Below are 13,218 nucleotides of genomic sequence, written 5' to 3' on the forward strand. Positions count from 1 at the left end.
GTTTGCGGTTGTCATTATTATGGAAGAGTTGCAACTGGGAGCCCGAGATTGGATGAAGCGCACAGCCACGCTTTGGGTTACACATTTGAAAGTCAGGGGGCTTCCATATTGCAGTCTTGAGTTCGGTCTCCCTGGGAAGGTGGGGCACCAGCCGCATGCCACGTTGCACGGATCAGCTGGAGCAGAATCCCGGCTTCCCTCCGGCTGGGCCTGGGGTCCATGCCCGCGCTCACTGCCAAGATCTCTCTGGCCCCTACGGACACGAGTTTGCGACCTCTGAGTCACTGGGTGGGCACGTCGGAATGACCAGGGCGCCTCAGTCGGGAGCTCGCAGTCGTATAGAGAGGGCAGGGCCAGCCGGGGAGGAGGGCGGCGCGCGCGAGGGTCGCCGCCTTCCCAGGGCACCGGGGGCGTGGTTGCTGCGGGCGTGCGCCGAGAGGGCAGCCTTGGAAGCGGGCGCAGCTTCGGCAGTGAGGGGCTGCGGAGATCGAGGGCCGGCGCCCCTGCTTGCCTCTGCGGGAGGTGGGCGCGCCCGGGACGGAACCTGGGGCGTCAGAACGAAAGGCAGCGGCGCCGCGCTTCCCAGCCGGACAGCCTCCCGCGCAGCGCCCCGGCCGGAAGCCTCCTCGCCGCCGCTTCCTCTCGAGAAGGCGCGGGGCGGGCTGTCCGGCCCGCAGGGCGGTCGAGGTGGGAACGGAACAGCCCCGGGGCCCCCCCTTGAGGCGGCGAGGCCGCGAAGGGCGCGGGGCTGGGGGGTAGGAGAGCGCGGGAAAGCGCCCCAGACGCCACTCGCGGCGGACGGCGGCCAGTTCCCAGGGGTTCGGAGCCGGTTGCGCAGGCGTGGGGCGTCCGGGCGGGGGCGGGCCCTTAATAGGCACCGCTGAGGGGACTGGAGTCGGCGGAGAAACCGGGGTCCCCAGCGCTGGGGGTGGGCGAGGGTCGCTCATTTTCCCGGGACGGTGACGGGTACTGGGCGTCGCGAGGCCCCGGCCCCGCTACAGCCACCGTTGGAACGCGCCCGCGGCCGGCCTTGGGGGCTTCGGCTCAAGCGCGTCTTCTCCGTCGCCAGCCCGCGGCGCCATGGCTCACGTCGGCTCCCGCAAGCGCTCGAGGAGTCGCAGCCGGTCCCGGGGACGGGGGTCGGAAAAGAGAAAGAAGAAGAGCAGGAAGGACGCCTCGAGGAACTGCTCGGCCTCCACATCCCAAGGTCGCAAGGCCAGCACGGCCCCTGGGGTGGAGGGTGAGGACCACAGGCATCGGGGAGAGGAGGCGCAGCTACTTCCTGGGGAAGTCGGGGCGAGCAGTGGTCGGGGACGCTCAGTCATGCCTTTGTGCAGCCGGGCCTGAGGTGTGAGGGCCAGGCGCCGCAGGAGCCGGGAAGGGGCTCCTCTGGGAAGCTCCATCTCTGTTCTGGAAAGCCCCTTAGAAAGTGCCCACGCTGTAGACTGTCTGTGCCTGCGCTAGGCCAGAGCAGGGGAGGAAGGTTTACCTCTTCTCCTCCTGGCCTTCCAGCCTCACCTTCTCCCTGCATCACAGAGAGAAGCAAGCAGAAGGCCCGGAGGAGACCACGATCCAGCTCCTCCTCCTCTTCTTCCAGTTCTTCTAGCTCCTCTTCTTCCTCCTCGTCCTCCTCCTCTTCCTCCAGTGATGGCCGGAAGAAGCGGGGGAAGTACAAGGACAAGAAGAGGAAGAAGAAGAAGAGGAGGAAGAAGCTGAAGAAGAAGGGCAAGGAGAAGGCGGAAGCACAGCAGGTGGAGGCTCTGCCGGGCCCCTCGCTGGACCAGTGGCACCGATCAGCTGGGGAGGAAGAGGATGGCCCAGGTACTGTGCTGCCCAGCACCTGAGAGGGAGAAGGTCCCTTCCCAAGGCCTGGCCACCACCTTCGTCTTCCCTTCCAGTCCTGACGGATGAGCAGAAGTCCCGAATCCAGGCCATGAAGCCCATGACCAAGGAGGAGTGGGATGCCCGGCAGAGCATCATCCGCAAGGTGGTGGACCCCGAGACGGGGCGCACCAGGTGGGGAGCCTTTGGCCTGACTTAGACCACAGGGTCTGGGAGTGTTGGCTGAAGATGTGTGCTCTCGGGAGGAGTGGGGCCGGGCGGGGTTCCTGCTGCCTGAAAAAGGCCAAATGTGGGCAAAAATACGGTCACTTGGAGTAAATAGTTGCAGAGGCTGGAAGGGCCTGGAGGAGGCTCTTCAAAGGACTGTTGTTGGCCGGGCTGAGGCTGGCAAGGCAGAGCCCAGCTCCGCTGCCTTCATCAGGGAGAGTGGGTGAGGCCCCAGGGTCTGTCCACTGAAGGCTGCGGGGCGGGAGCCCTGGGACCCCTCTGCCGGCTGCTTGCGGTTCTGCTCCTCTGGCATTAGGGGACCTGCCTATTCCTTGCTGAATGGAGACCCTCCCACCCCCAGGCTTATTAAGGGAGATGGCGAGGTCCTAGAAGAAATCGTAACCAAAGAACGACACAGAGAGATCAACAAGGTGGGTGTGGCCCCTCTGCCTGCCATCCGCCCCCAGCTCTGTTTGTGATGTACCCCTCCTCCTGTGTGCTTTCTTCCCCAGCAAGCCACCCGAGGGGACGGCCTGGCCTTCCAGATGCGAGCTGGGTTGCTTCCCTGAGGGCCCCCGCTGGCCAAGGCCTGTGGACGGTGCTGGCGGCCCAGCCTGGGCAGGTTTCAGGGTGCCAGTGGGAAGCCTGATGGGTGCTGGTGGCCTTTCCCCCGTGGATTGGCCTCTGGGCCAGCCCAGCCTCTTCTCAGGGGCAGGGGGTGGAGGTTGAGGTCACCGGCCTGCTTGGCACCCCTATCTGAAAGAGCAACACTTTTCAGCTATTAAAGGCCCTCTGGATAGACTTTCTCTGTTCTGTGGCTTTTTGTGCTGAGGGGGAGGGAAGGGTGCTACATGACTGCCAGGGAAAAACAAGGGCTCCGGGAGCTTTCGGGCAAAGCTGGGGTGTCCTCTGGTGGTAGTGAGCACAGGCCACACCAGCGCCTGTGCCCTCTTCATCTTCAGGTTAGCCTGCCTGGACCAGACCTCATGCCAGCTGAACCCCAAACCCAGAGAGCTGGCTTTGAAATGCCATGCGCTCAGGCATGGAGAGAGACGGCTTCCCCTGCCATGTTCATTCCACAGATCACAACAGTGCAGAGCCAGGTGCTGGGGCTGGGTGGCCTGTGTGGGAGGCCTGGCTCCCACTGCCCAGCTTTGTCTTCCACTCTGAGGCAGGGAGGCTCACAGCACCCGCTTCACTGGGGTCTGTGAGGGCAAACTGAGTTCCATCCCAGGAAGGAGCTAGATGCAGGCTAGGCCCAGAATCAGCCCCACACTAATGTGTTGGCGTCACTGTGAGTGTCACTAGCATTACTGTTCCATGCCCCCATCCCACCATGCCCCATGGTCGCCAGTGCAGTAAAGAGATCCAGAAGGAAGCCTTCCCGCTTCTTTAATTGGTGTAACAGACATGACGTTGTATACAGAGCACACTCAGGCCCAATGATGCGGGGACAGCAGGGACGGATGGGGAGAGTGGGGACACTGCTCACACATGGCCCAGAGAGACAGACGGCACACGGACAGACCAGACGGGAGGGGCTGAGACGTGAAGGCTGTGATGGGGTGGGCAGTGGGACTCAGACTGAGCCAGGGAGGGGTGGGGGGTCTCTGCTGAATCCCTCTTTAGAAATCAAAGAGAAGGCAGGTGGTGGGGTCTGGGGCCTGGGGGTGTGGTGGGAGTGGGACTAAGGCTTCTATTCTAACAGGCCTGGGGGGTGGCAGTCAGCAAGGCCTGCCTCACCCTTTGGTTATGACTGGTCAGGCCTGAGCCCTGCAGCTCAGCACCCAACTCTGTAAACATTTTTGGTATTTTTAAAGGACATTGCCCTCCCTCTCTTAGTTTCAGAAAGACTGGTGCTTCCTCAAGAGGAGAATGTGCCAGAAGGAATCTGAAGGGAGGCGGAAAGCAGACCTGGATACAGAAGAGACTTCCCATGGGGGGCAGGCTGCCCACCTTGCCATCTATGGCTGAGGGCCGCTGGGAGAGCCCCAGGGGACTATTGCTGTTGTCCTTGGCATGGCTGGCGGCTGGGCAGGCAGGCAGGGAGCGTGGAGCCGTGGGGGAGCTGCCTCCCTGGGGAGAGGCTGAGCCCACTGCCCACAGGGCCTCCCGGCCTTTATTGCAGGAGGGCCCGAGACTCTTCCAGGTGCTTCTCTGGATGGCTGGTCTCCGAGGCAGCAGGCAAGACAGGATGAGGTGGGGCCAAGAGAGGAGGAGGCACTGGCCACAGGGCCCCTGACCGGGGCTGTGATTGTCGGGCCAGGCGACTTCCCACTGGGAGCGGGGGGTCAGATATTGCACTTTCACTGCAACAGTTACATGAAAACTTGGTCCATAAAATAATCGTTGCTTTATACATAATGCCTGAAACAACAACAAAAAGCTACATCTTAAATATGAATAAACCCTGAAGGTTCCATCCCTCCAGACATTTTTCTCTGCACAAAATAAATAGCTTTCACTCTGTATAGACCCACTTTTGCAGAACATTTACACGACCCTTTGGCTGTACATATCTACACATGGGAAAAAGTTTACATCACTCTGTGCACCTCCCCAGCCCGGTCCATGCGTCCCAACACCAGACCCAGGTCGGCCGTAGCTTCTCGGGGACAGAGCCTGGTCGCTGGACAAAGGCCGAGGCCAGGCAGGCTCTCCCACTTCGGGAAAGCTGAGGAGCAGCAGAGGGGCCGCCGGAGCTGGCCGTTGAGCGCCACAGCCAAGGTCACGCTTGGTGCTGGGGAGAGAGGGCAGACGGTCAGACCCAGCGTGCAGGACAGCATGGTCCTTGTTCAGGCGAGAAATGAAGTCATGGCTGCCTGCCCTGAAGCTGACAAAGCAAGTTGTGGCTTCTTAGATTCGGCATGAAAACGGAATTGGCATTAAAAAAAACCGAAGTGTGTGCCCCACCCACCCCAGAATAGAAATTCAGTGGGATTGCCGGGGCCAGGTGAGGCAAGGAGCCCACGCCTCGCTAAGTGGGCAGGAGCAGGGCCCACGGGACCCAGAACCAGGCTGGACTCCGTCACAGTGCTGGGTGTTTTCAGTGTGGAGGGGCTGCTCTCGGTACTGAAAGAGTTAAGAAAAGGAAGCAGCCAAGGATTGCTCATTTAAAAAAACCTCATAGAAATCAGATTGAGAAGTAGAAAGGCGTAGAAACGTGGGTGGGCGGCCTTGACTGATGGCAGGGAGCGGAAGAGGCGGCCAAGCCCGTCCAGCCCGTGGCCTGAGGCTGGAAACAATACTGGCCTGGGCTCCAGGCGGGGCAGGCAGACAGGTGGGCAGGGTCCGGGGCGCAGAAATTAAGATACGGCCTTTCTCTCCTGCTTGCACGAGGCTCTGCCGCACTGGAGCCTTCAGTGTGGTTGTAGGTCCTGGGTCAGCAGGTACTGAGTTTCATGCATGTCAACGGGGCTGTAGCCATAGGAGGTGGGAATGGGTCTCCGCTCTCAAAAATCAGTGCAAAACCAGTGAGGTTGAACAGTTGAGAAACTCGAGTTAACAAGATGCAGGCTGGACCCCTGTTGGAGCTGCTACCAAATGGGAGGGGACCTGGGAGTGAGGGTGGCCAGTGGATGGGGAGGTGGCAGGCTGGGCCTGGGCCCACACCTGGCACCAGGACACTTGGAGATCCACGCAGGGCAAAACGTCTGGGAGAGCCTCCCAGGCCAGTCTGAGTGGGAGGTTCTGGTCCCTCTGCCATCCTGGGGCTGGTGGTCCCTGCCAGCTTCCATGACAAGCCGGACCCGTCAGGCCCGAGGACGTGAGGCAGGGCAGGGAGCACTGTGTGGCGCGGCCCGTGTCCTCCGCAAGGCCCTGGGACAATCTCCCAGGCCCACGTCTGTGCGTGTGCCCAGGCCAGGCCTCCTGGCGGGGCTGGCCACCCTGGCCTAGCACCATGGAGACCCTGCGCTGCACTCACGGTGCCCTACTTGGGGCCCGCGGCCGTCCCCGGCTCCAGGCGGCCAGTCATGGCGCGGCCCCAGCAGCCGGCCGCCACACTCATGCTACGCTGGCCCCGCTGCTCGCCATCCGCCTGGCTCTGTGTCCGCTCGTGCCGGTGGCTGGGCCCACTGGGCTGGGCCGAGATGGTGCGAAGCAGGTGGTTCCGGGCGCGCAGGAAGTCGCCCTGGCCGGGCAGGCCGAAGCTGCCCTTGCGCAGCGCCATGCGGGTGGCTGTGTTGCGAGCAGGCCGCGCCCGGTGGCTGTACTTCAGCTGCGCCAGGTGGGCTGCGTAGCCGTCCGTGATGAACTGCGGGGTCAGTGAGGACGGCTGTCACAGGCTGGGGCTCCCCGAGCTGCCCGCCTGCACCTGCCCCCGCAATGCGTCCACTCACCTGGCACTGCTGCTGCAGCTTCTTGGTGGGCCGGCCCACGATGTAGATCTGCATGGGGGACAGGCTGATGGCGCTGTAGACCGCCACGTCCTTGGTGGAGCCATAGGCCGCGTGCACGCGCAGGTGCAGCTGTGGGGAGACTGGCATGGGCACAGGCACCATGGTCCCTCTGCCCCCACCCCTGCCCTGCCCCGCCGCATCCTCCAGGGCCCCACCTCGGAGATGAGCAGCTTCAGGAAGTTGGCCTTGTGCCGCAGCGGGTCATGCACCAGGCCGTCACAGAAGGACACCACGCCATGGGGGAAGTTGTGCTGGGCCAGCCACGCCACCACCCGCTGCTTCTGCATGTCAGGCCGGCCCGTCACGTAGATGATGAGGTAGCCCAGGTCCTGCCAGTGCCTGGGGGTGAGGTGTCTCATGGGTGCAGGCCTGGGTGTCTCATGGCCACCCCTTCCTCCCTCCCGGGCCTCCCTGTCTCCTGCCCAGCCAGGGCCCACTTGGGCCATGGGAAAGCACATCTCTGATTGAGCTCAGACAGTAACGACGACAATGGTGACAATGACGGTGCTGCAGCAGGCCCTCGGACGCTCGCACCGGGTGGCAGATGCCCCTGCTGTGGTGTCCCTGGCTTACCAGCCTCACTTTCCAGATGTGGGAATTGAAAGCCGACACAGAAGTGACATCGCTTGCCCAAGGTGACACGGCTAATAATTGGGGGTGCCGGGCTCTGAACTGAGGTCCTTAAGGCCCAGTGCCTGAGCCAGGCGTCCCCTACAGAAGCTCCGCTGTCCTCCACCTGGCTGGCCCCTGAGCCCACCCACCTTGCTACAGCCCCTTTGTGCCCCTCTGGGCCACTCACCGCACCACGTCCACGGCCCCGGCCCGCACCTTGGGGTCGCTGCCCATGATGGACACGCTAGCGGCAAAGGAACCGTCGATGCTGAAGACCACGAACTCTGTGCCCTTGGGCAGCACGGTGATATAGCTGTCGGCAAACGTGTGGTCTCCCCTGGCAGGTGGTGGGGGTGCTCATCAGAACCACCCAGAGCCTCGCCCTGCCTATCCCGCCCTCCCAGTGCAGGCATATACCTGACCACCATCTTGATAGGGTAGACACCCACGCCCAGGCGGTGCGACTCAGGGATGGTGTAGGAGACACGCCCGCTGTTGTTGGTCACCAGCGTATCCAGGTAGAGCCACTCGCCCGAGGGCGGCTGGGTCATGATGTGCACATCCACCTGGGCCCAGCAGGCTGGTCACGGGCTGGCTGTGTCTGGCCTCCCCACCCCCTGCATCCCGGCCACAGGGCAGCAGGGAGCTCCCCAAAGTCCCTCCGTGTTACCTCTACCCGCCGTGTCCTTACCTTCTCCCCAGTCAGGGTGACCATGTCCAGGGGCCCATACATGAACCTGCCCGTCAGAACCTGGGGGCCGTCCTCATTGGCGAGGGCATCATTGATCCGGTGGTTGGCCGTCACGTTCTGTGGAGGGAGCAGCAAGCCCAGGTCAGGGGGTCGGAGGGCACCCCGGGTCCCCGTGTTCTGCTCAAGCTCTGTGGGCCTGAGGGGCAGGCTTGAGCTGTGAGCTGCGCAGCCCATGTCCGAGTCTGGATCAGACATGATGATGTGGCCTTGGAGAAACTAGGAAGCCTTGCTGCCTTCCCTGTCTGTGAAGTGGGCTGACAGCTCCAGCCTCATGGCCTGGGAAGGTACATAAGACTGCAGGCTTCCCTGCAACTCAGTTTCCTCATCTGGACACGGAGGCTGGTGACAGGGTGACAGCGTGGGGGCCTGGGCGCCCGGGGGACCCTCACCCGCAGCTTCACGTGGGTCCGCTTGCGCTGCCACTTCTCCCTTGGCTTTGAGGGGGTGAACACCGACACTTCCTTGCCATCCAGCTCCAAGATGCTGGAGTTGTCGTGCCTCATGACCTGGGAAGCGGGGACAGGGCAGGCCGTGGGGCAGATGCCACCCTGGCGCTTCCTGCCCTGGGAGGAGGAGGCCCAGTACCCGGGAGCAAGAGGAGCCTGTGGGTTGTAGGGGGTGTTCTTCAATCCACTACCATCTGCCCAGTAGCCCTCAGATCCCTGTTCGTTCACCTGACGAATGTGCAGACATGTTCCCTCCATCCCAATGTCCTGAAAAGCCTGAATACACCCAAGCATAAAGGTGCCTTCGTCTTGCTTGCTCTGTGATCCCATGGGGTTGGAGAGGAGTCCCCACTGTCCCCTCGTCTGTGAAATGGGGCCCTGTCATAGGTGGTGTCACTCAGGGCCCTCCTGGGAGGCCCCAGGCCCCGGGTACCTGTCTCAGCAGAAAGGAGACCACGTCCGTTGACTCCCAGTAGCTGGCGTGGAAGAGGTGAGGCAGAGCCACCGTGGGGAAGGCCGTGAGGGCGTCAGGGCAGTACAGGGCGTAGTCGATCCGCTTCTGGCCCCACCACTTTGCAGCGACTGCCAGGAGGGGCCGTGACTGGGCTGGGGCTGTATAGCCCCAGACAGGGACCCTGAAGGGTCACCCGGCCCCTCTGGCCTGCTCGGCCCAGCACAGACCCCCCCACCAGCTATAGCCTAAAGTGAGTCTTCTCCCAGGCTGGGTGAGTGAGGCAAGCAGGAGGGAGCGCAGGCAGAAGCATGCAGACCCAGGACAGTGGTGAGTGCCAGCCCTGCTGAGGGGCTCCTGCGGTTGTGTGGGGGGACCAGTCGGGATCTGTGGGATGGTACCAGCTGTCCGTGGTCCCTTGCTGACTCTGGTGACCCTCTACCCCTTGGCAACCCCATCGCTGCCCTCTCTGGGCCATTCCTGTTCTCCTGTCTTCCCCCTAGGCCTCAAGGCTGGGAAAGGCGGCACAGAGGTGGGGTTACAATTCCTGATCCCCAGGGCAAGGGTGCCGCCCTCGTCGCACCTGGGCCACCCCATGAGTCCTGAGACACAGCAGTGTGGGCGGGGAAGCCTGGGCCTCCAGATGGATGGTCCTGGGTGCATCTGGCTCTGCCACTAGGGGCTGGGCGAGGACAACCTTCCTGAACAAGACAAGCTTGTAAAGTGCCCCCTGGGCTGTCCGCAGGAGGGGCCCAGCAGCAGGGCCTGGTTTACGGGTCCAGGCTTCCCTAGGTTCTGCCCACAGCTTTCCCCAGAGCTTCCTTGGTCCTCATCTGGCCTCATTCCAGCTCCGTGGGGTCCCTGGTCCCCCACCCCACCAGACAATGCCACCAGCTCCCACCTCCTCCCTAGATGGCCAAGTCCTCCCAGCCCAGCCCCCAGCTCCCTGTTAGGCCGAAGCGGGGGTCCAGGTGGGCAGAGCCTGGCAGTGAGGGGTGCTCAACAGCACAGTGACCCCCAGTGAGGGGAAAGTGTGTGGGGTGGTACCTTCTCCGATGTCCAGCTCAGGGAGGCCAGGGGCCCTCTCCAGGCTGGGGCTCGCCTGCCTGGCTGGAGGGTGGGGCCCAGGGGTGGTGGGGCTGGGGGTGGGCAGGGCGAGCAGGGACAGACGCCTGACGCTGGGGGTATGGCTGAGCGCATCGGGGGCCTCTGAGAAGCAAGAGCAATGGATGGCTCAGCTACGCGGGGGGTGACCGCGCTGCCACGTCTACCAGGGGCCAGGCAGGACACTGGGACAGTGCCAGGCCTGGGGCTATCAAGGGTGGGCCCATTGGCCCTCCTCACGGATGAACACAACTGCCAGCAACCCCAACCCCAGCCTCAGCCCCTGCATGGCCACGCTGACCGCAGCTGCAGGAATCCTTGGCCCAGCACGGCGGGCAGCCACCTGGCGGGGACTGAGAAGGGAACCCAGGCTGTGCTTCAAGCACCAAGAGGCTTCATGCAGGAGCCAAGCATGAGGAAGGTGGGGCCTTTCCTAATGTGCCTTCTTCTAGAATCCTCCTGAGAAGGCGAAGCTTCTCAGCCTAGACACTGCAGAGTCTTTGAACTTGACCGGTCTCTGCTGTGGGGCTGGCCCAGGCACTGCAGGTGCCCAGCAGCCTCCCTCCCTCTACCCACCAGGTGCCAGCAGCATCCTTCCCCAGCTTCATCAGCTAGAAATGCTCCTGGACATGGCCAGCAGCTGTTCCCTGTGGGCACAACGGCCCTGGCTGAGTGAGGAGGGTAAGGGGCCTGGTATACTCACTCTGGGCGATGCTGGATGCCGTGTAGCTCTCAGCCATGCCTGACACCTGGCTGGCGATGCTGATCTCACTGGCTCGGCGGAAGCCACGACTGGCAGGGGCAGTGCCGGGCGAGGAGGGGGCGCCATGCTCTTGGAAGGCTGCATTGTGGGTCTGGAGCACATCCGCTGCAGGTGGACAGGGACCAGAGGCCAGGTAAGAGAGGCCCTGCCCAGCCCTGGAGCAGTGGGGGAGCCAGTGTGCCAGGGTCCAGTGTGTACCTAGACTGGAGGCCGGGCAGCAGCTGTTCCAGAGCCACCTGCTCAGGGCCGTGAGAGGGAGGGGCCCAGAGCTTTAGCAGGTGAGGAGGAGGGCTGGGGCAGGGTGGACTGACAAATGGACACAGACACAGGGCAGGGAGGCGTGGCAGCTGGGCTCAACCTCAGTCACCTTCCTGCCCCACACACACCCCTCAGCTTGTCTCCAGCACCCCACTGGCTCCAGGGCCTCCAGAGCTCAGCCTGGCCTGACCTGACCCACAGCCCACAGCAGAAGCAGCGGCTCCACCCGGGTTTGCAGGGCGCTGACAACAGGTGCCATGGGTGGCTTCCTGGGGATGCCCTGCACATGCAGAGCACAGAGAGAGGCAAGCCCTGGGCGTCCCTCACACAGGCCACAGCCAGCAGCCCCTGATGGGCGTTTGAGGACAAAGGCAGGTGCTGGGGGCTCAAGCCAGGCTCACCCAGGCCCAGGCTGAAGACAGGACAGAACAGGGAGGATGGGGCTCAGCCAGACAAGCCACACCTGGACGGGGTACAGGAGGTGCCTGGGTGACCTCAGAGAGCGAAGGAATGGGCCCTGGGGAATCCAACCCTTCGCTGGGACCGGAAGCTTCCTCAGGTGAGGGGTGGGCCTGGCTGGCTCAAGGCCTCAGTCTGCTTCTGGCAGAGCCCTGGAACTGTCACTGACTTGCTGTGTGGCCCTGAGACGGCCTCTGCTGCCTCTGAGCTGCTGCGCCCCTTTGCTTTGGGTCTGCCCTGCCTCTGGCCCACAATATGCAGGGAGGAGGCACCGACACCAGCTCCCCAGGGCCGTCCCGCCCAAGTCTCTGTTCCTCACCACCCAGGTCCCACGAACTGTGAGTGGCCTGGGTTGGGGGGTGTCCCTGAGAACCGCCAGCGAAGCAGACGTCACCACGAGCAGGGGAGGGTACACACACTCGGCACAGCCCGGGCGGGGCCCGTCTTGCCAGGTGGGCGCGGGAACAGGCATACTGGTTTCCAGGAAGCCATCCCCGTGGGGGAGAGGGGCCAGGGGGCCGCCCTCCAGGACCAGCTCGGGGTTTCTCTGCACGGTCTCGACTGGAGGCAGACGGGGAGAGAACAGAGGACAAGAACAGACACTTGCATGGGCCATCCAGACACGCTCCGACACAGAGACTCAGGGCTCCTCGAGGACCACGACGTGACAAGACGCTGGGACACACGCTGGGGCAGGGGTCGGGCCAAGCCTACCTGGACCTCCCCTGCCCCAACCCCTCTCCTGCACCCTGTCTCGGGGCCAGCCGCCTGCCATGATGGGACCCAGCTGACCAGGCCCCCTACTCAGTGAGGGTCCCTGCTGGGTCCTTAGCTCTGTCTGCTGGGATGGAGGCTCAGCTGTGGAGAGGGGAGTCTGGTCTTGTTCTGCCCTTTCCCTGCTCTGGGGACCCTGGAACAAGGCCCTGACCTGTGTCCTCTGAAAGGTGGGAACTATCATTCGTGCCTCACAGGAATCAGTGCGGAAGGATGCACCACCCCCACCCCCCACCCCCAACAGCTGTCCACCTCCGAGAGGCATTCAGCACAGTCTGTCCCTCTCACCTGGGGAAGAACCACGTGGCATGGAGGACCTAGGAGCCAGGGAGCCACGCCTACCCCACCTTCCCCCAGAGGAGTGGGGAGGAATGTGCCTCTCACCCAGCAGCGTGGAGCAGCCGTCCCCCAGTGGGTAGCGTTGGTAGCGGGGGACGCTGAAAGGCGGCAGGGCGTGAAAGCGCCGTTCCAGCAGCGGCTCCAGGCGTGAAGCTGACGGGTCCGCGGGGTGGAAGAGGTTGTAGACTTGCTGGCAGGCCGGCCGCAGCTGGAAAACTGGGGGTGGGGGTGTTGGCTGCAGAGCTGGGGCTGGCCCTGAGGAGCAGGGGTGGGGGTGGGAAGTTTGGGAACTGGGCACTGGGTTGTCCGCCGAAAGTTAGGGATAAGACGGGGGGTGTGTCTCTATCAATTTAGGACCTGTTTGGGTCATTGTCATTTTTTTGTTTGAGACAGGGTCTTGCTCTGTCACCCAGGCTGGAGGGCAGTGGTGCGATCTTGGTTCACTGTAGCCTCAGTCTCCTGGGCTCAAGTGATCCTACCCCCTCAGCCTCCTGAGTAGCTGGGACCACAGGTGTGCACCACCACACCTGGCTTTTTTATTTTATTTTTTGTAGAGATGGGGTCTTGCTATGTTATCCAGGCTGGTCTCAAACTCCTGGACTCAAGTGATCCTCCCACCTGGGCCTCCCAAAGTGCTGGGATTACAGGCGTGAGCCACCACGCCTGACCTCTAATTTTTTTGCATTGCAAAAGTTATAATGATTGTGGTAAAAGGTCGTTTGCAGTACAGAAGAGCATATGATGAAGGGCACATGGTGGAAACCCCTTCCACCCCAGACCCCCCTGAAGCTCCAGCTCGTCTTGCGGGAGCA

The 13,218-nt window shown here is 62.9% G+C and overlaps 2 protein-coding genes across 27 annotated transcripts in view; one reads left to right on the plus strand and one right to left on the minus strand.

The window, feature by feature from the left end:
- The first annotated feature begins 3 nt into the window (after nt 1–3).
- ARL6IP4 (ADP ribosylation factor like GTPase 6 interacting protein 4) lies at nt 4–2,851 on the plus strand. Of its 12 annotated transcripts, none has more exons than XM_054528396.1 (6): nt 4–288; nt 1,070–1,240; nt 1,513–1,821; nt 1,899–2,016; nt 2,411–2,480; nt 2,562–2,851. In XM_054528396.1, exons 1-6 carry the CDS (start codon nt 156–158, stop codon nt 2,616–2,618), a joined length of 858 nt encoding a protein of 285 aa, XP_054384371.1. In that variant the 5' UTR covers nt 4–155; the 3' UTR covers nt 2,619–2,851. The 12 variants fall into 12 exon arrangements, with proteins under 12 accessions (XP_054384371.1, XP_054384372.1, XP_054384373.1 ...); XM_054528397.1 differs by having other exon boundaries at nt 1,537–1,821; XM_054528398.1 differs by having other exon boundaries at nt 1,070–1,207.
- A 572-nt stretch (nt 2,852–3,423) lies between these two features.
- The window catches only part of PITPNM2 (phosphatidylinositol transfer protein membrane associated 2), a 167,984-nt gene continuing 158,189 nt past the window's right edge, over nt 3,424–13,218 (minus strand). For 6 of the 15 annotated variants that reach the window (XM_063712277.1, XM_063712280.1, XM_063712276.1 and 3 more), the window contains 12 exons: nt 12,452–12,661; nt 11,711–11,854; nt 10,517–10,681; nt 9,757–9,918; nt 8,692–8,840; nt 8,202–8,318; nt 7,753–7,869; nt 7,479–7,627; nt 7,249–7,398; nt 6,605–6,788; nt 6,390–6,518; nt 3,424–6,304 (listed from right to left, as the gene is read on the minus strand). In XM_063712277.1, coding sequence (XP_063568347.1) covers nt 5,981–6,304; nt 6,390–6,518; nt 6,605–6,788; nt 7,249–7,398; nt 7,479–7,627; nt 7,753–7,869; nt 8,202–8,318; nt 8,692–8,840; nt 9,757–9,918; nt 10,517–10,681; nt 11,711–11,854; nt 12,452–12,661 — 2,000 coding nt within the window. In that variant the 3' untranslated portion in view covers nt 3,424–5,980. The remainder of the gene's footprint in view (nt 6,305–6,389; nt 6,519–6,604; nt 6,789–7,248; nt 7,399–7,478; nt 7,628–7,752; nt 7,870–8,201; nt 8,319–8,691; nt 8,841–9,756; nt 9,919–10,516; nt 10,682–11,710; nt 11,855–12,451; nt 12,662–13,218) is intronic. The other 9 variants (XM_063712283.1, XM_054528390.2, XM_054528389.2 and 6 more) reach the window with 6 other exon arrangements.

Source organism: Pongo abelii, chromosome 10 (assembly GCF_028885655.2).
Source record: "Pongo abelii isolate AG06213 chromosome 10, NHGRI_mPonAbe1-v2.0_pri, whole genome shotgun sequence".
Classification (NCBI taxonomy): domain Eukaryota; kingdom Metazoa; phylum Chordata; class Mammalia; order Primates; family Hominidae; genus Pongo; species Pongo abelii.